We start from the raw sequence: 27,946 nt of genomic DNA, 5'->3' as shown, positions 1-27,946 counted from the left end.
ATGAAAAAATAAAAAAATAAAATAAAATACTGGTGGGTCTCAACTGTTTTCATCTTAGCAAATCAAGCTGATTCTCTAAAAATTATAATAAACCCCTCATATGAATTTTTAAAAATTTTGTATCAATAGTTTTTATCTACTTATTCCACAAATAGGTGATGAACATCAAAAAATGACAAAAATATCTATGTTAATTTTTCCTTTCTAGGTAATAGCTTACTCTGAAGACAATTTTTTTTTTCAAAATATCTACCCAGGTCCCTTTTTGGCAAGGATATATCACCTCTCCTATTAACATCATGGGACTTTACAATGAATTTCCCATAAACAGGCATTTGAGGGTTAGATCATCTGGTATTAGACTATAGTTTATAAAAGGAGTCAAGTTTCCAGCTTTTTTTCTCAGTTATTCTGACTCCTGTCTTAGCAAACTTTGATCACTATATCATCAATTTAAAATACAGTATTATCATTTCCAAAACAGTGACTCAATACAGTATAATAGATGCTAGATATTGCCAGTTCACAGTGGCCAAGTAAAGTTACCTTAGGTGAAAGCAGGGTTTGAAAAGTCACCATTTAAATAAAAATAACACTCAAATTGAGTTCTAGCAATAGTGATTGCTCTAGTCCATTTAGACTGCCATAGCAATACACCATAGACTGGGTGGCTTATGGCAGCAGTCATCGTTTCTCACAGGGGCGCAGCTTGGGGAGCCCAAGATCAGGGCACTTGCAGATTCAGTGACTGGTCAGAGCTAGCTTTCTGGTTCACGAAGCGAAGTGAAGTCAAAGTCGCTCAGTCGTGTCCGAGTCTTTGCGACCCCAGGCACTGTACAGACTGTGTGGTCCCCAGAATTCTCCAGCTCTTTGTGCTTTGTCTTCGCATGGCAGGAGGTGGCAGAGGAGCCTTCTCTGGCATCTTTTTGAAGGGCACTAACTCCCATCCCATCCACCTAACCACCTCCCAAAGGCCTCACCTCTAATACCATTAACTTGGGGGTCAGGATTCAAAGTATAAATGGGGAGGGAGGCAGGGACAGAAACATTTGGATCACAGCAGAGATCTCCACTTTTCCCAGATCTTACCTAAAGCCAAATAACCTCTTTGGGAAGGAACTACATTTAATTAACTTCAACCACATGTAACCTCTGTGTTAATTGCATATGTAATTGCATATGTAATTTCATATGTATGTAATTTTTATCACAACCAATCATGTAAAGTGTTATTTTTCCTACTTTACAATTGAAATAATGGAAATGTAGAGAAATTAACTTATCCAAAGTCACACTGCTAGTAGGATGCAGAGGTAGGATTCAAATGCAGACCTTGGTCTCTGCAGATTATCCAATATCTGTTCATTCAACAAATATTTGTTAAGCATGTACTATGAGAGGAATAGTATGTGAAAGACTGAAGGAGCAAAGAAAGTAAGACAGTCAGTTTTCAAAGAAGTCACTGCTACTTTTAAAAGAATATGTGTCATGTGCTAACTTGCTTCAGTCATGCCTGGCTCTTTGTGACCCTATGGACTGTAGCCCACCAGGCTCCTCTGTCCATGGGATTCCTCAGGCAAGAATACTGCAGTGGGTTGCATTTCCTTCTCCAGAGGATCTTCTCAACCCAGGAGTCGAACCAGCATCTCTTACATCTCCGCATTGGCAGGCATGTTCTTTACCACTAGAGCCTCCTGGGAGCCCTTTAAAAGAATAAGGAAGTGCCTAGCAGCAGACTCACAGGATAGCACAGGCAGCCACACTGGGAGTAAAAGAAGAGTGGTTTCTTCACTTGAGTTCTCCAATGAAAAATGCCCTTCCTTCGGAAGAAAATCAGTAAGTTAAGCCTCCCAGAAATTCAGGACTCTCAGTATCTAGCTCCTTGTTTCTTTCCTAATTCAGACTTGTTTTCTTTGAGCACAGGAGTGACCATGACTCAGAGACTGTGTTAAGAGACCAGCCCTGGGCCCCAGGCCCCGGGCCTCGCAGCACCTATTCCTTCAAGGCTGGCACACCCCACCTTCACCTTCCCCAAAGTGATAAGCTAGCAAAAAAGAAAAAATCCTTATCAGATCTGCTTCAGTGTTAGCAAAGCTACAGACGTGAAGTCTAAAATGCAAGATCCTGAATTGTATACCAATAAACTGCCGATTAGTTTGCAGACAATTAAACTGTATTAGAAACTCAGGGGGAAACACTTGCTTTCTTTCCCTTTCTCTCTCTCTCTTTCATTCATTACAGATACATGAGGAAGAGACCCTTGGAAAGATTATGATGATGCTATCACATTACGGTTTCTCAATTGCATTATCACTGGCTGCAGTCATCTTCTGTAATGGTTGTTTCTCTTCTCTAGTTAGGGTGTTAGCACTGTATGTGTCTCATTTAGCACTAAGTATCCACGCCCAGAACTGTACCAGATACACAGACAATAAATGTATTCAACAAGTATTCACTGAATAGGAAGGAAGGAAGGAATGCTCTATTTTATCAGAACTTTAACAAGGCTAAAAACTGTATCCTCTAAAAAGAAACTAGCGCACTCCATTTTATCAAACTGTAACTTTTTTTCTCATTTCATTTCTCTGAAGGACTATTCTATTTCCTTTGGCAAAGAGAGAGGGTCAAAAGGGATATGACCCTATTTTAAGTGGGGATAGGTATTTCAAATATCTATCACTGGCTAACAAACATCCTGAGAACATGATGGCTCCTCAATACCAAATATGTATTAACTCTCCTATTTCTGGGGCGGACAGTGCTTTCGTTCCACATGTTGTCTTCTAGAGCTGAAATGTTAAGGCCGCTTCTTTACTCCTCACATCTACAGAATCAGCTGTGATGCTTGGGACGTCTGAGAGCTGACCGGCGCCTCTCTCTACCTCTGTCTCTCCACTTGGCTAGCTCAGGCTTCCTCCCAGTGACATGGTCCCAAGGCAGCTGGCCTCCCCACACTGCAGCTTTCTTCCAAGAGGAAGCAGAAGCTCCCATCCTCCTGAAGCCCTGACCTGGTATTAGAGTCACAGCCAGAGCAACCACCTGGTCTGTCAGCCACGGGGTCGGTCCAGATTCAAGGGGAGGAGAAACAGGCTCAGTCTCTTGGTGTGAGGAATGGCGGCTCTCCCTGGAAACTAGATTCGATCAGAGCACTCAGGTGGGTCTTCCAGGGTGGCCTGGCTGCCTTGTGACTGTCCCCAGAATGTGCCTACAGGGATGATGACCAAGGCAGCGTGTGAGTTCGGCACATACTACACTCTCCTTGCTTCTCACTTGATGCAACTGACACGTTAACATCACTTCATTGCTTTGGTGTGGTGACAGCTCCAAGTCACTGCTGCTAGACACCTCTCCATCTGCCTTAAAATACACCTAATTAGCACTGTGATTCTTCAGCTTTATTAAACAACTGTCTTCTGCAAAATCAAATGAGATTTGTAAAGACTTCTTCATGAATCATCACAGCATCCCTGTTGAGAGTCTGAAGGAGGTAGATGTAGTCTCATTTTGGAAATGAAAGAGGTGCAACAAAATGAAGCCCTGGAAGGTTACCAAGCTCACAAAGCTGGTCAGATAGAAAGAAGGGAAGAGGCAAGTGGGGAGAGAAAGAGAGGAGAGAGAGAGAGTGCGTGCGGGGAAATAATGCGGAATCGTCAAATTTATTCTTTTCTCTTTAATGCTATATGGCAACCACTTAAGTATCAGGGCTTCCCTTGTGGCTCAGCTGGTAAAGAATCTGCCCTGCAATGCGGGAGACCTGGGTTCGATCCCTGGGTTGGGAAGATCCCCTGGAGAAGGCAAAGGCTACCCACTCCAGTACTCTGGCCTGGAGAATTCCATGGACTGTATAGTCCATGGGTCGCAGAGTTGGACACGACTGAGTGACTTTCACTCACTTCACTAAGTATCTTAACATACTAAAACATTTCCAGAAGCAACAAACTTCTGATATAATCAGAGTTGTCCCCTTACCCCCTGCCAAAATTATTGTAATAATTTTATCAGATTCAAATTGTATCAGATTCAGATTTGTTTTGCTTCTTTCTAGCTATATGTCCTTGAAAAGTACTGTCCCTCAGGTACTGATAAGTATAAGTTTTAAAGGTTTGTTGTACAGATTAAATGAAAAGCATACATGTAGCACATAATGTACGGCAGATGGCTCATAATAGACACTGAATCATACTTTTTTTTGGTCTTAGGGGATTAATATCTTAGTTTAAATAGAGAAGATTAAAAAAAAAAACCTTTCTCTATTCTATACGTAGTGATTTTAAAAAACAACAGAATTGATAAACAGTTACCTGGTCTGCATGTTATATGCAGCTGAGTCTGTGTAACCTTGGACCAGTCAGTTAATTTCTATCCATTAGAATCCTCCTCTGTGACCCAGCACAACTGAACCAGCTGATCTCTAAGGCTTTTTTTGCATGTCTGATTTAGGTGACTCCCTGGAAAGAGAAAAAGTCTTTCAGCTCTTTCCTGAAGCCATTGTTTGCGACTATTTTGCCCTCTAGTGGCAAGAATCAAAGAAAACCATTCCTCCTGAGAGGAAGTTTCATGCTCCCTGTCCATCAAAACGTGCTATTTTGATGAATGCTTAGACTTGCTGCAATATTGTTCTAGTTGTATAATGTAAAAAAAATTACCACCCCCAAATTAGCTGTTGGAAACAACAAACCTAGTTTCTGTAGGGATCAGGAATGTGTGAACAGCTTAGTGGAGGTGTCTGTGGCTTAGGGTCTCTTAGGGGCTGCAATCAACTGGTCAACCAGAGCGGCAGCCGCTGGAGGGTCTGCCCACACCAGGAGAGGGGAAAACTTGGCTTAGAACTCAACACTCAGAAAACTATGATCATGACATCCGGTCCCATCACTTCATGGCAAATAGATCGGGACACAATGTAAACAGAGACTATTTTTTTTTTTTTTTGGCTCCAAAATCACTGCAGATGGTGATTGCAGTCATGAAATTAAAAGATGCTTACTCCTCGAAAGGAACGTTATGACCAACCTAGATAGCATATTAAAAAGCAGAGACATTACTTTGCCAACAAAGTTCCATCTAGTTAAAGGTATGATTTTTCCAGTAGTTATGTATGGATGTAAGAATTGGACTGTGAAGAAAGCTGAGCACCAAAGAATTGATGCTTTTGAACTGTAGTGTTGGGGAAGACTCTTGAGAGTCTTGTGGACAGCAAGGAAATCCAACCAGCCAATCCTAAAGGAAATCAGTCCTGAACATTCATTGGAAGGACTGATGCTGAACCTGAAACTCCAATACTTGGCCACCTGATGCGAAGAACTGACTCATTGGAAAAAGGCCCTTATGCTGGGAAAGATTGAAGGCAGAAGGAGAAGGGCACGACAGAGGATGAGATGGTTGGATGGCATCGTCGACTAATGGACATGAGTTTTGAGTAGGCTCCAGGATTTGGTGATGGACAGGGAAGCCTGGTGTGCTGCAGTCCGTGGGGTCACAGAGAGTCTGACAGGACTGAGCGACTGAACTGAACCGAACTGAGAAGATGTGCTTCCAATCTCTTTTAGGAGGCTGATAGCTGGAGGTTGCAGTTCCTCCCTATTTGTATCTGTGGGGGTGCTGAAGACAAGGCAGGTGGCTTGGGGTAAGGGTGCAGGTAGGAGTAGGAGAGAGGCATTTCCAGATCATGCCTGAGAAAGGCATGAATGTCTCCATGGCATTGTTGAGGTCCTAGACCCAGTTTCCCAGTAGGTAGGGCAATAAATCCTTTTTTTCATTTGTTACTTTGAGTTCCTATGACCTGCAGTCAAAGGCATGTTGTGGAGTATACATTATACCTATATACAAGTGTACTAAAGTGTCCTAAAATTGTAACTGTGGAAGGCATTTGCCTATTTAAGGTAAAGGGGCCCCTCCAACCCCATGCCTCTCCTAGGGAACTTTTAAGAGTAGAGAACTGGAGAGCTCATAAGATCTGATCCCAGATTCTTCTTCTTAATATTTCTTTCTTGGGCTGCGTTGGGTCTTGGTTTCAGCACACAGGACCTTTGCCATGGTGCAGGCTTCTCTTCAGTTGTGATGTGTGGGCTCCAGGGTGCGAGGGCTCGCTAGGTGCAGCACATGGGCTGAGTTGCCCCGTGGTATGGGGGATCTAAGTTCCATGACCAGGACTCAAACTTGTGTCCCCTGAGTTGAAAGGGGGATTTTTAACCACTGAACCACCAAGGAAGTCCCCAGATCCAGGCTTCTGAGACACTCCTCCCATGCTGCTTTAAAGCAAGGGTCCTTAACCTAATAACCTGATCCCCCTGGGGTTCTGTGAAGAGTGGGACAGGCATGTAAACATCCCATCAAATTGTAGCTAAAAAATTATGTGTACCCCAATACATGTGCTTTTCTGGGGAAAAGATCTGTAGATTTCATCATATTAGTAAAGGGGCTGGTAAAACAAGAGGGCAGATCTCTACTAGATGATTAAAGGCAAAGTATAGTGTTAAAGTCTGAGTTTCCACGACTCAGAAGTGTGTCAGGTAGCTAGACTTTTCACTTAGAGAATTTGAAACAGCAGAGAAGCAATGTCACCATCTTATTAACACCATGAAATGACTTGTTTAAATAAAAACCCATTTGATATTTAAAATACTTCATCTGAAAGTTGGGCCATCTGTGGTTACCACTATCTGAAGGATGGAAGAGGCTTATAGATTTAAAAAATGACTAGAAATTGCTCCCTGGAAAAGTTCAAATAGCCCCCTAAGTGTCATGTAAACAAATAAAAGACTGCAGTTTGCTTGTTCTATCTGCATAAAATAATAATTCTCAGTAGTACCAATACATTCACATGCCACTGAGCAGATCTTGAATATTCATGCATGCATTAAAAAGCCTTCTGTTGCTGTGGTGGAACCTCATATTGTGAAATGTGCTCCAGCTTTCCTTCAGAGAGAAGAATATTATAACTGAAAATTAAATCAAAAGCTGTTGCTTATCAACAAGAACAATCAGGAAGAGAAAGAGGGAAGTTTGCCCTGGAAACAGTGGGGAAGTCCAGATTAGATTCCCAGTGAAATATTGATGTCTTGTGGGCCTGGGGTTTGGCGAGACTAATATTCTAGTGGTAATGAGTGTCTTTAGACCTCAATTATCTACTGTACATGGGCTCCTCAGGTGGCTCAGTGGTAAAGAATCCACCTACCAATGCAGGAGATGCAGGAGACACAGGTTCAGTCCCTGGGCTGGGAAGATCCCCTGGAAAAGGAAATGGCAACCCACTCCACTATTCTTGCCTAGAAAATCCCATGGACAGAGCAGCCTGGCAGGCTACACTCCACGGGGTCACAAAGAATAGAACACAGCTGAGCAACTGAGCATGCACACACCCCTCCATGTGATTCTGAAATTGGCTAAGGTTTAAGAAACAGTAATCTGGGCTTCCTTGGTGGTTAAGACTCTGAGCTACCACTGTAGGGGGCGGGGTTCAATCTCTGGTCAGGGAACCAAGATCCTGCAGGCCGTAGGGGCTGTGCGACCCAGCCAAAAAAGAAACAGCAATCTAACTCAATTCCTTTATTTCACAATCAAAGAATCAGAGGTTGAGTAAATGCCTACTCAGGATCCAAACTTGTTAGCAGCCCCAGCAGTAAACCACAACTCCTCACCCAGACAGTTTGCTAAGCATGGTCTTGCAGGAAGAGGTGGAAATCCTGCAAAGGTATCTCCCTGCAGCCTGACACAAGAGACCTCCTGCGGCACTGCAGAAAGCATTCCAGGACTGGCTGAGCATGTTTCTCAAAATTGGTCTCTCCTCTGGATTCCCAGGTGGTGCAACAGTAAAGAATGTGCCTGCCGATACAGGAGTTCAGTGCCCGAGCTGGGAAGATCCCCTGGAGTGGAAAAGGGCAACATACTCCAGTATTCTCACCTGGAAAATTTCATGGACAGATCCCAGTGGGCTACAGTCCATGGGGTCACAAAGGGTCAGACACGACTAAGCACGCATGCACAGTCTTGGATCCTAGGTTTCCTAGGCTTTCATCCAGAGTACCTCATTTTTACTGATGTTACTTTGTAAAAGATAGGGTAATAACATGATTAGTTTACAGCTGAGCTTCTTTATTTTTTTTAACTGTTATCATGAGATCCGTTTTTAATATGCAATCACTTGGAGTTAGAAGAGGGCTTGTTTTTAGAGTCACGGTTATTATTACTGTTATTCATGTTGATAGATAAATGTTGATTTCAGATTTTAAACCTATGAGGTTGATTGAAATAGAAAGCAGTTTATCTGTGTTAGAAAATAAACATGTGCCAACCCTTTGTATGTGGTAAACCCTCCTCGATTGCTTATTTTTAAAAAAATTAGTGAAAAAAGCCACAAAAGATTACTGTGGAAAAAAAACTGTTTTTTTTTTATCTCTGATAAATGAGTGTAGAATGTTAAATGGAAAATAAATCATACTTATTTGTCCACTTTTTTTCTTTTTAAAGTAAGCACAGCCATAATATTGTTAAGCCACGTCCTGACGTCTCTGCCCGCCACCCTCTGGGCTAATTTTGTGGGAATTAAGGCCTTTAATTCCAAAGAAGAGTTGAGGCCAACTTGCTTTTCATGGGAAAATAAATGAGCAGGATGAGAGCTGGCGAAATCATCATCTATAGGGAGATGGCTGCATGTGGGTCTAAGTTGCTTAACAGGCCAAGGAGGGGAGAAATCTCAACCAAACAGGTCTGCCTGCAGGACTGTCCCAGCTGCTAGTGCCAAGAAACTCTGGAGACAGCATTTTTCCTTCCACTTTTAATGCTATTTGTGTGATTTCTGGAAATCACACTGCAGATCTGAGTACATATTTATGTCCAGATTTCTAAGGAAGTTAAATGATATAAATCGTGACTGATTTACAACTGTATTGCTATTTAAGTTGCCATCCTTTGAAATATCTCTCTATGAAGAGGCAACAGTCAACATTTTGGTGACTGGGTTTTCATAGACTTTTTTATGCATACACAGGAGCATACACACATAGAGACAGTTTTACATAGATTCATATGCCTGCTGTCTTATCATGGACATCTATTTTTTAAAGCATTTTTGCCTACTTCATTTTTCTTTCTAATCACCTTCATCCCTAAAGTAGCCAGCCTTGAAAGTTTAATGTGTATCCTTCCAAATCTTTTCTCATTGTATAATCACACACACACACACACACACACATAATTATTATTATGGGCAGAACATAGAACAGAACCAAGTATTTAAAACAGTGTCTGCAGCATTATAGATACTCAATATTTATTACATTAATGAATGGTTTGTGTCATAAAAGTGGGATAATTACATGCATGTATATATAATTATTATAATAATTATTCTCTCTATATAATTACCCCATCTTTCTGTATCTGGCATTTATCCCTCAAAGCCTCTAGGTAATCTCTCCATATAGATTTAATTAATTCTTATGAATGGTTGTATAATATCTCACAGTTATGAAAACAACACCAACATTTAACTATATCCCTAATTGATAGTCAAGATGAATTTATTTTTGTTACTATAAAAAATAAGAGCTAACACCTATTGTGTTCCACAGACAAAGCATTTTTTTGCAAGCACTTTTTATGTATAAAGTCACTAAATTAAGATTATTCTCTCCATTACAGGACACTGAACAAGAGCAGATTAAGAAACTTTCCTAAGGCTATAGAGCCAGAAGGTGGCAAACTAGTCAGTGGGCTCCAAGGTACCTTTCACGGAACTAGTTCTATACAGAGCAGTTGTCAGCACGATTGCACTTGTATCCTGATAGAATGGTGCCTTATTTCTAGGTGACAGTTTCCTGGGAGTGGAAGAATGTGTATATTTCATATTGATAGACTGCTTTGCAAAAAGAGTGTAAGAGTTTATATTTCCATCAAAACAATATATGAGAGTGCTCTTCTCTTCAAGAGACTATCATTTAAAAATATTACACATGTATTTTTAGCCAATGTGAACGGTGAAAAGTGTTATTTAATTGTTATGTCTCTGTGCTTTTCAGACAGTAGCAAGGTTGAGTGTCATATGTTTATCAGCCGTTCGGATCTGCTCTACTGTAAACTGCCGTATGAGGGTTCTCCAGAGACACAGAATATATAATTACTTAGGTGATTATGGAGGCCTGGAAGGTCCAAACTGTGGGCTTTGGGGCAGGGTGGGCCAGCAGGCTGGAACAGTTGATACTGCGGCCCAAGTCCAAAGGCTCTGAGGCTGAAGACCCAGCCCTCCTGCCAACACACTTGCCACAACTAATCCTCTGGGTATGGTAGCCTTTCTGGAGCTATTAAAAGTCAGACTGCCTGGACCTGAAGTCTAGCTCTTCACTTATTAGTATTCTGAGTTCCTTAAAGTAAGGCTCTCAAAACCCTGCTTCATAGGGCTTCTGGGAAAGCTTCTCACTTTGTAACTCTCACCTGTTATTTGTTCTATTTTAGGGATTGTCGTTTTTTTTCTTTTCTTATTGCTTTGCCAGGCGAAGGGGGCCACAGCGGGCTAACGCCCTCAATCCCGTGTGAGCCGCCCAGGAGTACTGTTTGAGGAGCAGGGCTGATCAGCTCCTGGACGATGCTGCGATTGGCTGGCATCAAGGCAGAGTTTCAAGCATCAGCAGCCTCCTTGTTTCAACCAGTGTGGGGTCTATGTTCTTACCGTCAGCAGTTTTTATTTAGAGGGGGTCTGCTTCCTGTAAAAACAACTTAGGAATGTGGATCAGGCCTTTATATCTTTCAGGGACCTGTGAGTGTGGTGAGTCCTTATGTGGCAGGATTATAGTCTAAGATGTAACCAGTTTCTAGCCCAACAGTTTTTCTGTTCCCACATCTTCATATTTCCCAATCATTAACTCGTGAGCCAGCGTTTTACTTTGGAAGACAAGGACACAGGGACTTGTTTAAAAATCAGTGCCTGTCATTTAGAAGACACACAGGATTAAAGCAGAAATCTTTACATAATCATGTGTCTTTTGATCTTCTGTCCCCAAGTAATTGGTTTTATATGTGTACCTTATAAACGAGTATCTTTTATAGAAGATACAGGAGGCCGGGCTTCCGATAAACGTTCCCCATTTCATTAATGTGAGAAATCCAACCTGTCAAACGCTTTCTCTGTGCTGCAGAAAAACTTAAAAACGGATAGCAATAAGGCAATTTAACCAAAGAACTACTATCTTTGTCGCGTGTAAGAACTTTAAGGTTCCTAGCAGCATAGATTTATAGTAAGGACATCGTGACATCAGCCGCGTATACTGTGTTGGGGTAGATAGGAGTTTGTCATTTTCCTAGCCGCTCAGCAGTAGAGAATCCGCCTACTAATGCAGGAGTCCTCCCCCCCGCCCCCACAACGCCCCTCACCCCCTGCCACTGGATCCGTGGTTCCAGAAGATCCCCTGGAGAAGGAAACGGGTACCCCATTCCAGTATCCTTGCCTGCAAAATCCCATGCACAGAGAAGCCGGCCGGGCTACAGTCCATGGGGTCACAAAGAGTTGAATTTAGCAGACTGAACAAAAGGCTAGGTGAAAAACTTCAGAAATGTCGCTTAATTACTGTATCTCGGCTTAGAAATGCCAGGACCCTAGACAGTAACCATCAAGAACAATGACTTTGGAAACTTATTAATACCGTCCAAATAAATAAATAAATAAATCCATCTTAAAGAGCTTTGCTCTAACTTCATCTTTGTTTCAAGGATTAGAAATAATGTTAAAATACCCTCCGACAAAATAGTCTCACAATAAATGGTATCTATTACTGTTACTCCTTGCTGTCACGGCTCAGAGATTCTCATATCTGTACCACCTCCCAACGCCTAGCACATACTGGACAATCATATAAATATTTACCGAATGAGTGAAGAACTGATAGCAATGAGATTCAAGTGGCACGCTAGCTAAAGCTTGGAGTCTTACTTTCCGCATTAGACCCTGAGTCCGTGAGAAAACGAAGGATAAAAACCTTCTCCGACTTGCTGCCTGGGCTAAATTATGAACTGCCAACGCGCAAGGGAACTCCGTAGTTACACGCGCCAGGTCAAAGCAGTCTCCAGCTCTCCCTCGGCTACGCGGGAGCAGAGCAGAAGTTTATGCAAATACGCGGGCTCTAGTGTACGCACGCGCAGAGCGCGCAGAGCTCTGAGTTCGGTGGAACTCAATTTGAGTACGCGGATTACAGCCGGGAGGATTTACGGAGGTTTCGCTTCCGGTAGCACCGGAAGCAGCTCGAAGATGGCGTCCTCCAAGCAGAATGGGCCGACTACAGTGTCGGGGAAAACGGAATTTCGTGGCACGAAGCCGACGTCGGAGAACCGAGGTGAGGTTGTCTAAAAACCAAAGCCTGGAGTTTGTGGATTTTGAGTTGGGTTTTTTTTTTTGCTTTCGCTGGCTAGGAACGTATAACGCCGCCTTGGGCCTGTTCTGTGAATTTGTGCACCTGTAATTGCTGATTTTGGGGGCTCTTGGCCAGACTTGCAGGACCGGCCGGCCTGTACGGTGCCGGCCACGTGTTCTTAATTTATTGCTTCTGCTGAAAGTCTCTAAAGTAGAAGTGTTGCTGAATGCGTGTTCTCTAAAAATATGGGGATTAAGAGATTGAGGAGGGCGCTTCAGGGCCTTAAACTCGCGAAGGTGTTTGGAAGTCGTTGGCAGAATGAGGGATGAGGTGGGAGAAGGTGGTGTTTATGCATATGAGTGAACGAGTGGTAGAGTGATAATGAAGGACTAAGACAGCAGTGGTGATAGAAGAGGTAACCGGCGTGCCCTTAGCGTCAATTTATCAGCCGTTGAAAGAATTTTGGAACGTTTGTTATTATTTCTATTTGTCCGGTTGCTGAAGTATCAGCCAACCCAGCGCCTGCTCTTTCAACTGCGTTTTTTAAGAATTACTCTCTTGCTTTGCGCTCGCGCTCTTGTTTTATCCATTATCTTAAATGTGGTTGACAGAGAAATAGTCTGGGGCCTGCTCAGCCAGACTTACTGAAAGTATTAAAAATCTCAAACTTTGATTCTATAGGCATTAGAGAGAGAGTAAAAATGTTTTGTTGTTTTAATTAAGGGTATGGCAGTGGCCGGTGTATATACAGCTTAAGGAATAAAAACCAACAGGTGAAAAGCAGCTCGTCAAAGCGTTAAAAGGAATAGAACATTACCAACCGAATCTCCAAAACCCCCTACGTGCACCTATCAGGTCATTCTAATGTTCCCTTGTATGAATACACGCTGATGTATATTTTCATTTTAATGTTGCTGGACATTTGGATTGTTCCCATTGTTTGTTATTATAAACAACGTGGTATAAACATCTTTATACATTTCTCCTGGTTAACATATTCTGGAGTGTCTCTGTTTATGTACATTACATGGGATTAGAATCTTTGTAGTGTAGGGTAGGGCGTGTGCAAATAATCATCTTTGCCAAAGAAGCTGTGGCACTTTATACTTCCAGAAGTAGTAGGAGCACTAACACTTGGCTGTTATCTGAATTTTAAATTTGTCGTTTAGTTAAGTATGAAATCATATTGTGGTTTTAATTCAAACTATCCTGATTGCTAATGAGGTTATCCGTCTTTACACATGTTTGGGGGTTATTTGTTGTTTTTGTATTGTGAAACTAAACTTTTATTTCCTTAGCCAGGTTTTTTTCTTTTTCTTTTTTACATTCACATCCAATGAGTTGTTTAAATTGGTAGGATCTTGGACAGATAGCTTTTTGTGGTGGTTTGGTCGCTAAGTCGTGTCTAATTCTTCTGACCCCACAGACTGTAGCCTGCCAGGCTCCTCTGTCCATGGGATTCTCCAGGCAAGAAAATGGAGTGGGTTGCCATTTCTTTCTCCAGGGCATCTTCTGACGCCAGGGATGAAGATTGTAGGCATATTCTTTACCAACTGAGCGAGGAGGGCAGTCCAGATACCATTTTAAGTAGTCACTATTGCAGAATTTGAGGATTTTTTTTTTTCAGGATATTGAGGAGTAAATGATAAATGAAGACTAATTCTCTGTGACTTGAACCCTAAATAACAGAGTGGATGTGAGTAAAAGAAACAGAAAGCAATTATATCTGACTGGGATGGCTAAAATGGACTATAAAGACCTGCTTCTTAAACTTTAGTATGCATAAGAAGCTCCTCATGACACCATTAAGACAGATTTCTGGGCTGCAGCTCAGAGGTTCACATTTAATAGGTCTGGATGGAATGCAAGAATTGCATTTCTGACAAACTCTGTATTTATGCCTGTGCTGCAGGCCCATGGATCATACCTTTGTGTAATAGTGAGTTAAAATAGAGCTGTTGGATTTAAGAGGTTGTTAAATCCAGGACCAGGCATTTTAATAAATGATATAGGAGACAATATTGGCCCTTAGGAGGCATTTTGTTTTAATGAGAGGAGACCTAGACTGAGTCAGCTTCACATTCCCTTACACTCAAACGTTTTGAATGGAATATCTTTTCTAAAGTGGAAATAATAATACCAGTTCTTCCTTTCATAGTTTTGATGAGAGTATACAAAAGGAGGTCACGTGAAAGCTCTTTGGAAAACCTAAAACCCTATTGTAGTGAATATTAACTGAAGGTATACACTGGAATCAGTTTTTGATAATTTTATGTGTACACACATACAAATATATATACACATAAGCTCCACTTCAGTTGAGTCTGAAATGTTACTTTATTTTAAATAGTAATGTAAACAAAATAGTATTTGGATCCTCAACTCTAAAATAGTGTAGTGCAATAGAAGTTTGTGAGTATCCAGTATATGCCAGGTGTATGCCAGTACCTGTGGATCCAAGGAGCAGAGTCCCTGCCCTCATGGAACTTTGTCTGTGATGCAACTGGCACACATACGGATAATTTTAGTACAGTATGCTGATAATGACAGAGGCATGTTCTTGGACTGTTGAATAGTATAAAAAGCAGGGGAGAAGGAGGTGCATGAAAGTATTGGGAAACTTGTGCATGTACGCGTGCAAGTGTTCAAAAAATCTTCAAAAGAAGTTAAATCTGATGTGTAGATTTTTCCTCCTCTGTAGATGAATCTGAACTCCTCACTGTGCCAGATGGTTGGAAGGAGCCAGCTTTCTCCAAAGAGGACAATCCCAGAGGACTCCTGGAGGAGAGCAGTTTTGCAACTTTGTTTCCGAAATACAGAGAGGCTTACTTGAAAGAGTGCTGGCCGTTGGTACAGAAAGCCTTGAATGAACATGTATGCGTGTTTTATATATTTCTCTGAGGTTGTTATTGCTTGTATGTATGCGTGTTTTATATATTTCTCTGAGGTTGTTATTGCTTGTATCTTTTAAGTAAGTGAATGTGTGATGATGGATTTCTGTGTAAAGGTGCTAGCATAGCTGTTCCATTTGATTCTTTTGGTATTTTAAGCAGACTAGATAAGCATTATCCTTACTGTTCACTTGTTCTTAGTTTTGTGAATAACAGGTTACTTGGGAAAATTCACATACTTTTACATTTTTAGGGGATTTCAATTTGTAGGGGTATCTGAAACTCACTTGGAAACTCCAGGTTTCAGAATCACTGTCTGCTGCGATGGTTGCCATCAGCCTGTACGGTGTGAGCTGAGGCATGCTCCCGGCGTTGTTGAACGTCTCATTGTAAATGAAAGATGATGGATGTGACCGACTTTCCTGTTTGTTGCTCCTGCAGTGCTCTTAGAGCAGTGTGTTTGATTTTATTTTCCAAACTGGATTGAGACCCCTTAGTGAATGAGGAAGTCAGTTTCATGGCCATAGTGAGCCTTAGGAAAAATCTGTCACATGTGGTAAGGATCAGTGGCACTTTATGAAGCTTTTGGTTTGTCTGTGTGTGTTTGTGTACACACAGGTTGTGATAGAAAATCTGTTTCTCAGCTGTGGGACTGCTCCAGAGTCATTTGTGCCCACTAGGCTTGAGGGTGGTTAGCGAACCAGGCCGTGTTACAGCTGTCTACATCTGGGATTAGACCCAGTTTGTTTCTGTGTGTGTGTGTGTGTGTGTGTAAACTGATAGACACCTAACCTGATGTTTAACTGTTCATCATTCACTGTATTGAAATATTCTTGAGGTCATGCTCACAAGTTAGAAAATAGCATTTTTATTTGCTTTGCTGAAGTTTGGTTCTTTTGAAAGTTAATGCATAGATTCTCCCATTATTGCTTTTATTTTTAAACCTCTGACAGTTTGTTTTTACTTTGTATTTAGCTAATGTTGTTGTTTAGTCACTTGGTTGTGTCCATGGACTGTAGCCCACCAGGCTCTTCTGTCCATGAGATTTCCCAGGCAAGAATACTGGAGTGAGTTGCCATTTCTTTCTCCTGGGGGATCTTCCCAACCCAGAGATCAAACCTGAGTCTCTTGCATCTCCTGTATTGGCAGGCAATTCTTCACTGCCGAGCCACCAGGGGAAAGTTTGAAAGGGAAAGCCTATTTTCACTCTAGGGAGAAGATTTTAGATTAGAGCTACATCTAGCCAGGGTAGGGAAATTATAAGCTTTACATTTTTATCTTAAGTCTTAAATATGACCTCATTTTGATTGATGTGTTTTTTTTTAGACTGGAGGTAATATTTATTCCGATAAGTGTAAATTATCCTAAAGTCAACTATAAATGTTTTCAGTTACCTGAGTTTCTTATTTTCCTTGAAATCTAAACGTAATCAGGTATTCCTTATTTACATTAACTTTCCAGCTTCTTCAAGGAGAGAGTTAAAGGATTTTGAGATATCTTAATGGCACAGAAATTAATAGTTAGGCTAGGATAGGCTCTGTACTCATCTAAAATTGAATGCATTTTCAGATAACTGTTTGCTCACTCTTTTTGTAGCATGTTAACGCAACCCTGGACCTGATTGAGGGCAGCATGACTGTCTGTACTACAAAGAAGACATTTGATCCATATATCATCATTAGGGCCAGAGACCTAATCAAACTGTTAGCAAGGAGTGTTTCATTTGAACAGGTAAATTTAGAATTAAATTTAGAGTTTATTTGCTTTATTTGCATCAACTTTAGAGACAATATGTATCACTGCCACCACCACCTCCCCCTAAAACGTTTTCATTTTTGTGCTTAAATTTCTTGACTTGGAAAACATTTGTACTTGTAAAGAATGTTGATGGGCTATTTTCTTTATTTTCCCAAAAGGCAATACGAATTCTTCAGGACGATGTTGCATGTGACATCATTAAAATAGGTTCTTTAGTAAGAAATAAAGAAAGATTTGTAAAAAGAAGACAACGGCTTATTGGTCCCAAAGGATCTACTTTGAAGGTACTTTTTATTAGTGAAAAAGTATATCTTCCTCTACTGTTAGTTTTTTAGTGTACTGAAGTTCAACTTATTGCTCTTTTGATACAGGCATTGGAACTCTTGACAAACTGTTACATTATGGTTCAGGGAAACACGGTTTCAGCCATTGGACCTTTTAGTGGCTTAAAAGAGGTGAGATTTATGCTCTTAACTTAGTTTTAGCAGAGAATAAATGAAAGAATATGGGTATACTATAATAGTTCATTGGATAATGTATTGTTTCATAATTTTAAAAAATTGTGCTTTGTTTGATTTTCATTAGTAAATTCTTCATGTAATTTGAGGGAATAGCCACTCCTGAACCTTAACATATCATGGCCAGCTTTTGGTAATTACAGAGAGATTCATTTCTGAATTAGAAGGTCTGTTCATCATTACTTCCCCTACTACAGGTTTTCAGTGGGTATTTTAAGATCTCAGTCTGTAGCAAACGTTAGAAAACATGCGTTTAAGTGATTGGAGAATTGCGCAGATCTTGTTCTTTGCGCTAACAGATGCAGCCTGTAGAGGTCAGGCTCAGAAAGCGTCCCTTAAGATGTATTTTCTTTGAGTTTTAATATGTTAATTTAATGCTTCATGAATATTAGTTTGTCACATATTATGAGAAAATCTATAGAGCACATACTGTTTCTGTAAACTCCTTTTGAGGCTTTTGTTGTGTGTATCTGGCTGTGAGTTCTTACTTCCTTTCAGGGCCTTTAATACTACTTCTTTTGGACCTCTTTCTCTTAAGTTATCTGCTTTTTTCACATAGCGCAATAACAACTTAGGTGTTTTGAGTATTTCGTAGTTTTGTAGAGTCTAAGTATATTATTTAATTCTTACAACAGATCCTTAAGGTGGTTTTATTTCAAATGTATTACAGAATTCAAAAGCTGAAGTCAGGAGGAAAATTAAGTGGCTTTCCCCTATGAAGTCCCAGCATTTGAGCACATATTTTCTAACTCTAAATCCAGCTTTCTTTCCCCTAAATTGCACAGCTCCAGACTGTTGTGATAATTCTGCGTATCACTTTTTAGCAGTAAAATTGAGAGACTTCATTGTATCCAAGTGAGGTTAACTGTTATGAAAGATCCAGAAGCCACTCAGAACAGTTGAACGGACTGCTATATCCAGTTTGGTGGCCATTGCCTGGTTCATAGGTTATTTTGCAATATATTCATCCTCTTCTACCTAGTTCACTAAAATCTTCATTATAAATAACTGATTCATTTTTCTTTGCAAATTTCAGGTTCGAAAAGTAGTCTTAGACACTATGAAGAATATTCATCCAATTTACAATATTAAAGTGAGTGTTCACTGTGCATTACTATATTAGTGGTTATCAAATTGTTTTTAGCTACAGAAACCTTTCTTGAAAATAAATCTTTTATGAAAGTCTAATATACAAAACAGATAAAGCAGAACTATTTGGGTAGAGTTCAGCCCACTCAACACTATCCCAGTCCTGTAGTTCCTTCTTTGAAAGCTTGGGTCTCTGAGGAGTAGAGTGTGAAAGAAAGCTGTTGAAGGGGGCTCTGTAATGTAGTGATGCAATTCTGATATAAATAAAATATGCTTCATGGAATTTGTTGTAGAGGGTACCAGTTCAGTTTTCTTAGGCTAATGAGCCCACAGACTGTATTTAAAAGTGTGATCTTTTAGAATTCTGCCATTTTCTGTAAGTCTGGAATAATTCAGATTGCATTAAAACTTGTTTTGGAATTTAGCACTCAAGTTATAGGTTCATTGAGAGAGATTTATATCCCTGCATGTATAACATTCAGTGATTGTTCTTGGAAATGTAACCACGGTATATAATGTTTTATGATGGGTATTTGTTAAATAATCCTTGAATTTGATGAATTTGAAAAGTCATTCTTAGATTGGGGTGAAAAATGATTTGAGTTTCATTGAGACATTAAAGAGAGCGTGTCTTGCATCTGATGCCTACTTTGCATCCTCTGATGTTTCAGTGTCGATAAAATTCAGGTGGAATTGGGGGAAATGTGAAAACACTGGTTTCATTGATCATGAGAAACTTTAGTTTTTTTCTTTCCCTATGATCATCATACTTCATGTGCTACTGAAAGCTTCCTGCTTGTAGGAAACTTCACTAATGAAGCACTCTCCCTGTATAATTAAGTTGAATTTCAAAGGTTTTAATGAAAAACTTAGTCTTATTTTTCATCTCTATTTTAATGATTCTGTTTCTTAATCTAAATTTCTAATGGTTTTCTGATGCTTGGTTCATTATGCATATTTGAGATTATATGCTTTTTCTTTACAGAATTGATTTAATCCTACTGAAGAGACTAAGGGTTATTCCTGTTAATTTTATTATTTATAGGGACATTATTTATAATGTCTTAGGTTGAGAAACATGTCACTTCTAAAATTAAAAGTGTTTACTTTGTTCATATATTACCGTGACCCAAGACCTTAATGATTAAACGAGAGCTGGCAAAGGACTCTGAGTTAAGATCACAAAGTTGGGAAAGGTTTTTGCCAAAGTTCAAGCACAAAAATGTGAATAAACGCAAGGAACCAAAGAAGAAAACTGTTAAGAAAGAGTATACACCATTCCCACCACCACAGCCAGAAAGTCAGGTCAGTATTAAATGTTGAATTTTGTTACATGAGGGGGAAACCATTTTAATCTGTTTTGTCGGAAACTTTGAGGTATTTTAGGTGGAATTTCTGTGGGTGTTTGGGTGTGTAGAGATGTAAGGATCTGAAGGTAAGTGTAAGTACAGTTGTTTTGAACTGACTGTGTGGAGATGGGGAGTGGCCGCTTCACGTTGTGAGCATAGAATGGCACCGAGGTGGCTGGCGGTGGTGTGTAGCTCTGCCCGTAGCCGCTGTGTGTGCTCCACGGTTAGAAACGTCGGCGACCTAGCCCGCCGTGCCCTCAGTGCTGCTGTGGCCTCGTTCCTGTGACCCGTGCTGTATGTTTTGCTCTGGATTTCAAATCTTAACTTCTGATATCTGTCCTTTTTTTAAAAAAAAAAAATTTTTTTTTTTATCTGTCCTTTATTTAAAGATATGAATGCCTCTCATTTTGTGTACTGTCGTCTGGCATAATTTCCTTTTCTCTCTTGCCTGTTGCTGTTTTCTTTCATACTCCCCTTTTCTGTCACACCCTCTGACAGAACCACTCTAAAACTTGCATCAGTCCTAAAACTTGACTTCTTTTCCCCTAGTGTGGCTACTGAACATAGCTGAAGAGAGTGGTATCTTTGGATTATATCCCTTAAAAACTCACATTTCCAGCCTCAGATGGTCTTCAGCAGTATTATCTGGGTGCTTTGTGTCCTCTTAATTCTTTTGCCACCCTTCCACTCCCAGTAGATGATGTTGCTTTTTTTCCCCTCAAGTATTTGAGATTACCAGGCACATTCTTTAACTTGCTCCTAGCTCACGGTTTTTTCCCCATCTGCCTCAGTCCATTCTTTGCTTATTCTCTGAGTTCTTTGTTCACCTGTCTGTTGGAGGATCTTTCTTCATTATTCCCTCCCTTGGCTATATGTTGAAGTTTTTCCTTTAACCCGTCTTTTTCTTTATACTGTCTTGCCCTCCTCACAGCCCTTTGTTTGCAGTTTTTCAGGGAAGATTTGATGAAAGGTCAAAGGTAAAAAAGGAATGATGATCATCATTGTAAAAAAAAGTGTAAGTGTTGGATCTCGAGCTCTACATTGGAAAATAAAGTGAAGCCAGAAAGAAAGTGTTAGTTGGGGAGCAGTACTGCGTGACTCAGGAGCTAACGCGCGCTTCTGCAGCCCTGGCGTGCTCCAGGCAGCCTGTCCCATGCTCACTGCTCGTCTCATCTTCCTCTCCTGTGACTGTGAGCTGCTTGAGTCAGCAGTGTCTTGTTTGACTTACTCTGCCACTTATTTGCTACGTTCAGTCGCTCAGTTGAGTCCAACTCTTTGCGACCCCATGGACTGCAGCATGCCAGACTTTCCTGTCCATCACCAACTCTCAAAGCTTGCTCAAACTCATGTCCTTTGAGTAGGTGATACCATCCAGCCATCTTATCCTCTCTCGTCCCCTTCTCCTCCTGCCTTCAATCTTTCCCAGCATCAGGGTCTTTTCCAGTGAGTCAGTTCTTCGCATCAGGTGGCCAAAGGATTGGAGCTTCAGTTTCGGCATCAGTCCTTCCAATGAATATTCAGGACTGATTCCCTTTAGGATTAACTGGTTTGATCTCCTTGCAATCCAAGGGACTCTTAAGAGTCCTCTCTAACACCACAGTTCAAAAGCATCAATTCTTTGGCACTCAGCTTTATTTATGATCCAGCTCTTATATCCATACATGACTACTGGAAAAACCATAGCTTTGACCAGACAGACCTTTGTTGGCAAAGTGATGTTTCTGCTTTTTAACATGCTGTCTAGGTTTGTCATTGCTTTTTTTCCAAGGAGTAAGCATCTTTTAATTTCATGGCTGCAGTCACCATCTGCATTGATTTTGGAGCCCAAGAAAATCAAGTCTGTCACTATTTCCATTGTTTCCCCATCTATGTGCCATGAAGTGATGGGACTGGATGCCATGATCTTAGTTTTATGAATGTTGAGTTTTAAGCCAGATTTTTCACTTCTCTCTCATGTTCATCAAGAGGCTCTTCAGTTCCTCTTTGCTTTATGCCATAAGGGTGGTGTCATCTACATATCTGAGGTTATTGTTAATTATGAGCATAATTTAACACATCTGTGCCCCCAGTTTCTTCATACATAAAATGGGGATGATGATCGGACCTATCTCAAAGAATTGTTTATGAGAATTTGAGAATTAAGCGAGTTAGTAATTGTAGAAAGGTTAGAAATAGTTTAGAGCATTGCCTCAGATAGATCAGTTGTATGTTGACTATTTAATGAATGAGTGGTTACTTGCTCTAACTAGTATTTAGTCGCTACATCCTGACAATTCTTGCTTTTCATTTTGTATGGTGAACAAAATGAAACTTTAAAAAAAAACAGCAGGCTTTTTATCTCCTTTTTTCTGTTCCTTTTATAGTGTTACTTTGTTCTCTTCACTCTTCTCAGGAACCTTCAGTCATTTATAAATCACATCCCACCTCCCTTACCTGTCATTCATGTTTCTTCATGTCCCAACCCCTTTCCAGGTGTCTTTCCTCACTTTTCTGAGACCTTGACCTTCCACCTCCCGTAAAGCAGCCTGTTGAGTACTTCATGGACACACCACCTACTTTCCTACCTACATGCTTTGTGTATGTGTATTCTTGTCAGCTTAGAGTACATTTCCTTCTTTTTAGGCTGCTACCTTACATAAAGTTTCGACCCTACTGTCTTTACCTCAGGGTCATTGTGAATTTCTTAGGAATTGACTTCCCATCTACATGATTTCTGAAGTAATTGTAAATACATATTTCAACAGATTGATAAAGAATTGGCTAGTGGTGAATACTTTTTGAAAGCAAGTCAAAAGAAGAGACAGAAAATGGAAGCAATAAAGGTAAGACTGTCTAGCTGGCAACATTAATTGCAAAGTGCATAGATACTTTGGATTCTTACTTAACTGAAAAGTTTTTATTAATCATGTAGGCTAAACAAGCAGAAGCTCTCAGTAAGAGACAAGAGGAGAGAAACAAAGCTTTTATTCCACCTAAAGAAAAACCAGTTCACCCGAAGAAACCTAAGGAAGGTAATGCTTTTCCCTGAGTCTTGTTATGATGCTGAAGTTTGCTAGAGGAAAAGGAAACCTAGAGTGAATTTGTGAAATCTCTGAATTCATGTTAAGAAATAGCCACGTTTTTCACCAGTTCTCTCAGCGTTTCATTACTCACAGATCCTCGGGACAAGAGGTGACTGAGATAACGCATAGTTTAGCACCAGCTGATGCCTGTTTGAGAGTGTCCCATGCTGGCAGCCGCTTCCTGATCGCTGCCATGCTGAGGAAGGACCGTTTGTTTTGAAAGACAGGAGCCAGAGCAGGAAGTCCTCTATAGAAACAGCGGGAAGGTCCCCGAGCTCTGCTGTATGCCCCTTACAGAGCTTATCAAAGTTATGCTTTCTTTACTTGTGCGATCTGTGACTTAAAACCTGAGGCTTGTATTGTTAACATGGATTTCTCATCACCTTGGGCTAAAACACCACCAACAGAATAGCAGGAATAGCTTTCTTGCTCAGAGGCTATTAAAGAGAAAACATTCTTATTCCTGGCCTTGTTTTGACCTGCCTTCTCTTTTACATATTCTTTTCCACTAGTAACCCTTGTGCTCTTCTGTAGAGTAACTCTCCAGAGTGGTCAGTGGCATAACGAGGGAGGGAGGTCACCAGCTGTGTTGTACATCACCTGTTGGTCTAAGCCAGATGTAACTTACTATTTTGTTAATATATATCAGTGTTAACAACTTAAAAAATACTGTGTTCTACTTCTTAGATCATTGGTGATATAAAAGTTAAAAACATCATAAGCATCATAATTTTAAGTCTGTCGAGCTGGTCAGTTATGTACTTTCAAGGTGTTCAAATGGTAGTTTAATCTCAGTTTAATACTGAATAAAGTGAAGCTGTTCCATTGTAGTGAAGACTAAGTCTGCTCTCAGGTTGCTGGAGTGTTTGTATGATGACATTTTATCTTGTGGTTCTTTTATGTCCTGAATACTGTTCTCTAAATGATAAGAAAAGTTGCAATTTTTTGCTGCTGCTTTTCTCTATTTTGTTCAAACTTTTGGTGTTAACTACATGGTTGGGTTCTGTTAGGACCTCCAGATACTCTCAGATTACTGTCTTTATTACCAAAATCGTGTTAAATGAAATAATACTAGTCATTAATTGAACTAATATTTGGAAAACTAAGTTTTTTAAAGAGTACTGTAAAGTTCCAGAATATGAAAATGAATATAAATAATAATATCAAACTATTTAAGGACAAAAATGTAATTTCAACATAGTTGAATCCAGTAATTGGTTCAGATAGTTAAAGTATAATGTCATTTTCATGTATATTCTTACTAGTGTGTTTAAGGACTTTGTTTTCTCCTAGTTTGAAGAAATTTCTAACTTTACTTTTAGCAGGTATTTTGTATTTTATAACATGACCTTTCAGTTAGAATAGTACTCTAAAATTATTCATATTTATGTAATCTTTGTTTTATTTGGTAAAATCTAAAGAATTACATGTATTGTTTTTTAATTTATTTAGCTTCTACTGAAACTAAAATTGATGTGGCTGCCCTCAAGGAAAAGGTTAAGAAAGCAAAGAATAAAAAACTGGGAGCTCTTACAGCTGAAGAAGTTAAGCTTAAAATGGAAGCAGATGAAAAGAAAAAGAAGAAAAAGTAACACAAACAAACCCTGAACTAAAATTTATTAAGCTCGCTCCTTTTGTAAAGGATTTTGAAATACTGTAGTTGGCAGCATTAGTTGCCTTATCCATGAGAAGTAATACCCTGATCACTTTTTTCTGAGTTTGTGCTTTATTACAGTGTTAATATAAACAACTGTTCTTTATAAATTATTGTCCATATGTTTTTTGAAAAATTTTATACTAGAGAGTGATATGTGTGTTTATATACATTGTATCTAATCTATTCCAGGCATGTTTTGCCTAAGCATGATTTTAGCAGTAATTTTTAAGGAGGTTTAGTCTTTAAATATAATCATGCCCCAGCATTTGGTTTTGAGAAAGTGCTCTAATGTAATCTCATTTACATTTTGTTCCAAAATTAATTAATAATCCAAAAAAGCAAGGCCTTTTAAATTAATTCCCTTAATTCTGTTCCAATCTGAGTCTGAGGAAGTAGTAAATCATAAGATATCAAACTGCAAGAGAACCTGGAAAACCAGATATTTAAAGCTGGAACAGCACGCATGAGGGGTTATATAGGAGTGTTTTTACTGATGAGGGCCGGTGCGGTTTCTCAGACCACCTACATCTAGCTCTCTCACTCTGCATACTTAGAAGCTGAGGCGGATGGGGGATAGAGCTTACTCATTGCGAGTCACAGCTGTGGCAGCCTGGAAACAGTGCTGCTGCTTAAAAAGTGGGAAGTCAAGATGAGTCTGTCCTGTAGTGCTAGGAAGATGAACCATTTTTTGAGTAAGGGTTTGCTGCAAATCAGAAATACACCCGGTTGTTACTAAAACAAAAACAAAACACCGTGTATGAATGAGGATTTTTTTCCTCCCTGGATTGTATTATTTCAAAGTAAATAAATGAGGGTATTTGCCCTTGGCCCACATGATAATTATAACACTCAGTATTAGGATTGGTGGGATAATTATGAGAAAAAGAGACGTGTTTCTGTCACGTGGATATATCGGCCAGTCTGGAAACACAGTGGAGTAGTAACCTGTGAAACAGACATGAAATATACTCATTAATGTTGTCCCCCATAATGCAGTAACACAGCTCACATAGATCTTAAAACACTTTAAGGTTTATATACATACGTGTCACTTTGTCTCGTTGTGGGTTAGCTGTAAAATCAGAAGAAAGAAAAAAAAAATTAAAAGAATAGGTACTGGGGAGGGTTTTAAGAGTCAAGTCTCTTAATTATAACCATTGACTGTTGCTTTGGCTTTACTGCAGTGATTTTCAAAGGTTAATTATTCAAGATTTTTTTGTGCTTACTGTAATAACTTGATATTTTTAAATCATCTTGTTTATATAAAACTTTTTATATATCACTAGTATAAATGTAAAGCCATTTTACATAAGCAGATAAAATAAATGTAATAAAAAAAATAAAAGTAATAATCAGTGTGAGCAATTTGTTAAAATACTTTCCTGAAAATAAGTTTCTCCCTGAGAAGAAGAGTCCTGTGATCAGTCAGTAGTAAAGAGTGTCCTCTCATCCGCTCTAGTCTGTCATTAACTTATTAATAGCTTATTAATAGGGCATTTGGCTATCAAAAGTCATAACTACTCCTCTCCACTTGACATTCCAAGACCTGGGGAAAAAATTCCACATCTGCCATGGTCTTCTTACACTTTTTATAAATGGTTAAACACCTCTTCTACGCTGCTTCCAGGCCAGCTGCTGCTGGATTCCTGTGGTGGAGTCCTGATCCTCTGCCTGCTCACGAGCATCTCTGGTCATCACACCTGTGACTGGGCATTGTCTGTGGTGAATTGCCATTGAAGCTTCTGCTGCTTTAACTTTTTTTGGCAGTTACTTCCATGAAATCAAGGTGTGATGTGCTAGTTATATTTTTTCTTATATATATTTTTAAAAATGTTAAACATCCAACTTTTGAGTATTGAAACATCATCCATGCACAGGCACTAGCTCAAATCAGCTTGTGTACCATTGGTATTCCCAGTGCATTTTGCAAAACCATCCTAATTTGGCCTCCATTGGTATTTAGGGAACTGTTATCTGGAAGACCACAAAAGGATTTTTTTCTTCCACTGTTTGCTATAATTTGTCAGAGATGGACTCTGATAGATAAAAGCCTTTATCCTCCAGCCCTTACCCCTCTGCAAGTTAGCTTGTGTTTTCCTTTGTCTTTCTTAAGAGTCAGGGGTTTTTCATTATTATTGGACTGTAGTCTTAAATTTCTGAATTTTATCCCTCAAGATTAGAGACCATTTCAAGCTAGATCTCCAAGATCAAAAGCTAAAAGTCCACAAGTTTTCTTCTTCTTGTTCTGGTGCTGTTGTTACTAATTGTCTAGATTTTTAAAATATAATGATTAATAAAATATATGCAGTCAAATTAGTGGTCATTTGTCAGCCAGACTAGGCACTTAAGTTGGGTACAAAGGTGAATTAGATAGGCATGACTTAGTGTCTGTTTGGAATTCAGTCTAGTGGGAAAGACAGTTGACCAGTAGCAACAGTTAAATTACTCTTAACATAAAATATCTGCCTGTTCTCATGACTGATTCTAAAGAAGCATTGTGAGGATTGTTTGAGCATAAAAACATCACCTAAAACTTTGGGCACAAAGATGCTACCAGGATACCAAAGCAAACAAGATTTGAGATTAGAGGGAGGATGAACTTGGGGATAATAGGTAATATTTATCAAGTGTGTGCCAGGCACTTGTTCCAGATTCTCTAAATGAAACTAATACAAGAGAAAAAATGGTTGAACTGCAGAAAAATGACTGGCTCAGAAAGGTGGTCAAGTGTTGCTATATGGCTGGAGTAAAATGAGAATTCAGTGTATACAAATCAGGAAGAAGGAAACAAATAGTTGAAAAGGATTTTATAGTTTTAGACCTAGGAGGGACTTTGAAAACATGTAAGCAATAGAACACTTTGGCCAAACAAAAATGTATGCTGTTAAACTCAGTCCATTCCAACCTTCTGCTTCGACCACCGCACACCAGTCTTGCATCCCTGAGAGGTTCAGTTGGTTACAGATAAAAGCACAAAAGTACTAGAGGATTTGCACAACTGTAGTAGCTTGATTGAGGTTTCCCTTCACACCATGGCAAAAAAGTGAAAAAAAAAAAAAAAAAAAAAACAACCAAAACTAAGAAGGAAAGGAATGTGTCTGGAACAGAAATTGTAAATGGACTCTTGGCCAACTGTGTATTAATAAAGTGATGTAAGGCATCCCTGGAAAGTTGTCTTCATGACCTTCTACACTGTTCCTCATTAAGTGCTGTCTTACTAGTAGAAAGTGCCACACTGCAACTTTTATTTCATTCAGTTCTGTAGATGAACATTTAACTCTTGA

General features: G+C 39.7%; 2 protein-coding genes across 5 annotated transcripts in view; one reads left to right on the top strand and one right to left on the bottom strand.

Moving 5' to 3' along the window:
- The first annotated feature begins 12,188 nt into the window (after window positions 1-12,188).
- On the top strand, window positions 12,189-24,769 carry KRR1 (KRR1 small subunit processome component homolog). Its single transcript, XM_070454222.1, has 10 exons — window positions 12,189-12,320; window positions 15,040-15,212; window positions 16,826-16,960; window positions 17,146-17,271; window positions 17,359-17,442; window positions 18,542-18,598; window positions 19,729-19,899; window positions 22,688-22,765; window positions 22,855-22,954; window positions 24,458-24,769. Exons 1-10 carry the CDS (start codon window positions 12,236-12,238, stop codon window positions 24,595-24,597), a joined length of 1,149 nt encoding a protein of 382 aa, XP_070310323.1. The 5' UTR covers window positions 12,189-12,235; the 3' UTR covers window positions 24,598-24,769.
- Window positions 24,770-25,418: 649 nt separating this feature from the next.
- GLIPR1 (GLI pathogenesis related 1) overlaps window positions 25,419-27,946 on the bottom strand; it is a 75,115-nt gene continuing 72,587 nt past the window's right edge. For all 4 annotated transcript variants that reach the window (XM_070454227.1, XM_070454226.1, XM_070454224.1 and 1 more), the window contains exons 6-7: window positions 25,708-25,734; window positions 25,419-25,607 (exon numbers count right to left, since the gene is read on the bottom strand). In XM_070454227.1, coding sequence (XP_070310328.1) covers window positions 25,453-25,607; window positions 25,708-25,734 — 182 coding nt within the window. In that variant the 3' untranslated portion in view covers window positions 25,419-25,452. The remainder of the gene's footprint in view (window positions 25,608-25,707; window positions 25,735-27,946) is intronic.

The sequence above is a fragment of the Odocoileus virginianus genome, chromosome 24 (genome assembly GCF_023699985.2).
Source record: "Odocoileus virginianus isolate 20LAN1187 ecotype Illinois chromosome 24, Ovbor_1.2, whole genome shotgun sequence".
In the NCBI taxonomy this organism is placed as follows: Eukaryota; Metazoa; Chordata; class Mammalia; order Artiodactyla; family Cervidae; genus Odocoileus; species Odocoileus virginianus.
The sequence above is the reverse complement of the archived record's forward strand: the minus strand, read 5'-3'. Positions and strand labels throughout refer to the sequence as shown.

Excerpts from the sequence above, each read along its gene's own strand:
- KRR1 (XM_070454222.1), top strand. The coding sequence starts at position 12,236 with ATGGCGTCCTCCAAGCAGAATGGGCCGACTACAGTGTCGGGGAAAACG. Across the intron at positions 17,272-17,358 it reads CCAAAGGATCTACTTTGAAG|GCATTGGAACTCTTGACAAA; the intron begins GTACTTTTTATT and ends CTTTTGATACAG. Across the intron at positions 19,900-22,687 it reads CACCACAGCCAGAAAGTCAG|ATTGATAAAGAATTGGCTAG; the intron begins GTCAGTATTAAA and ends ATATTTCAACAG.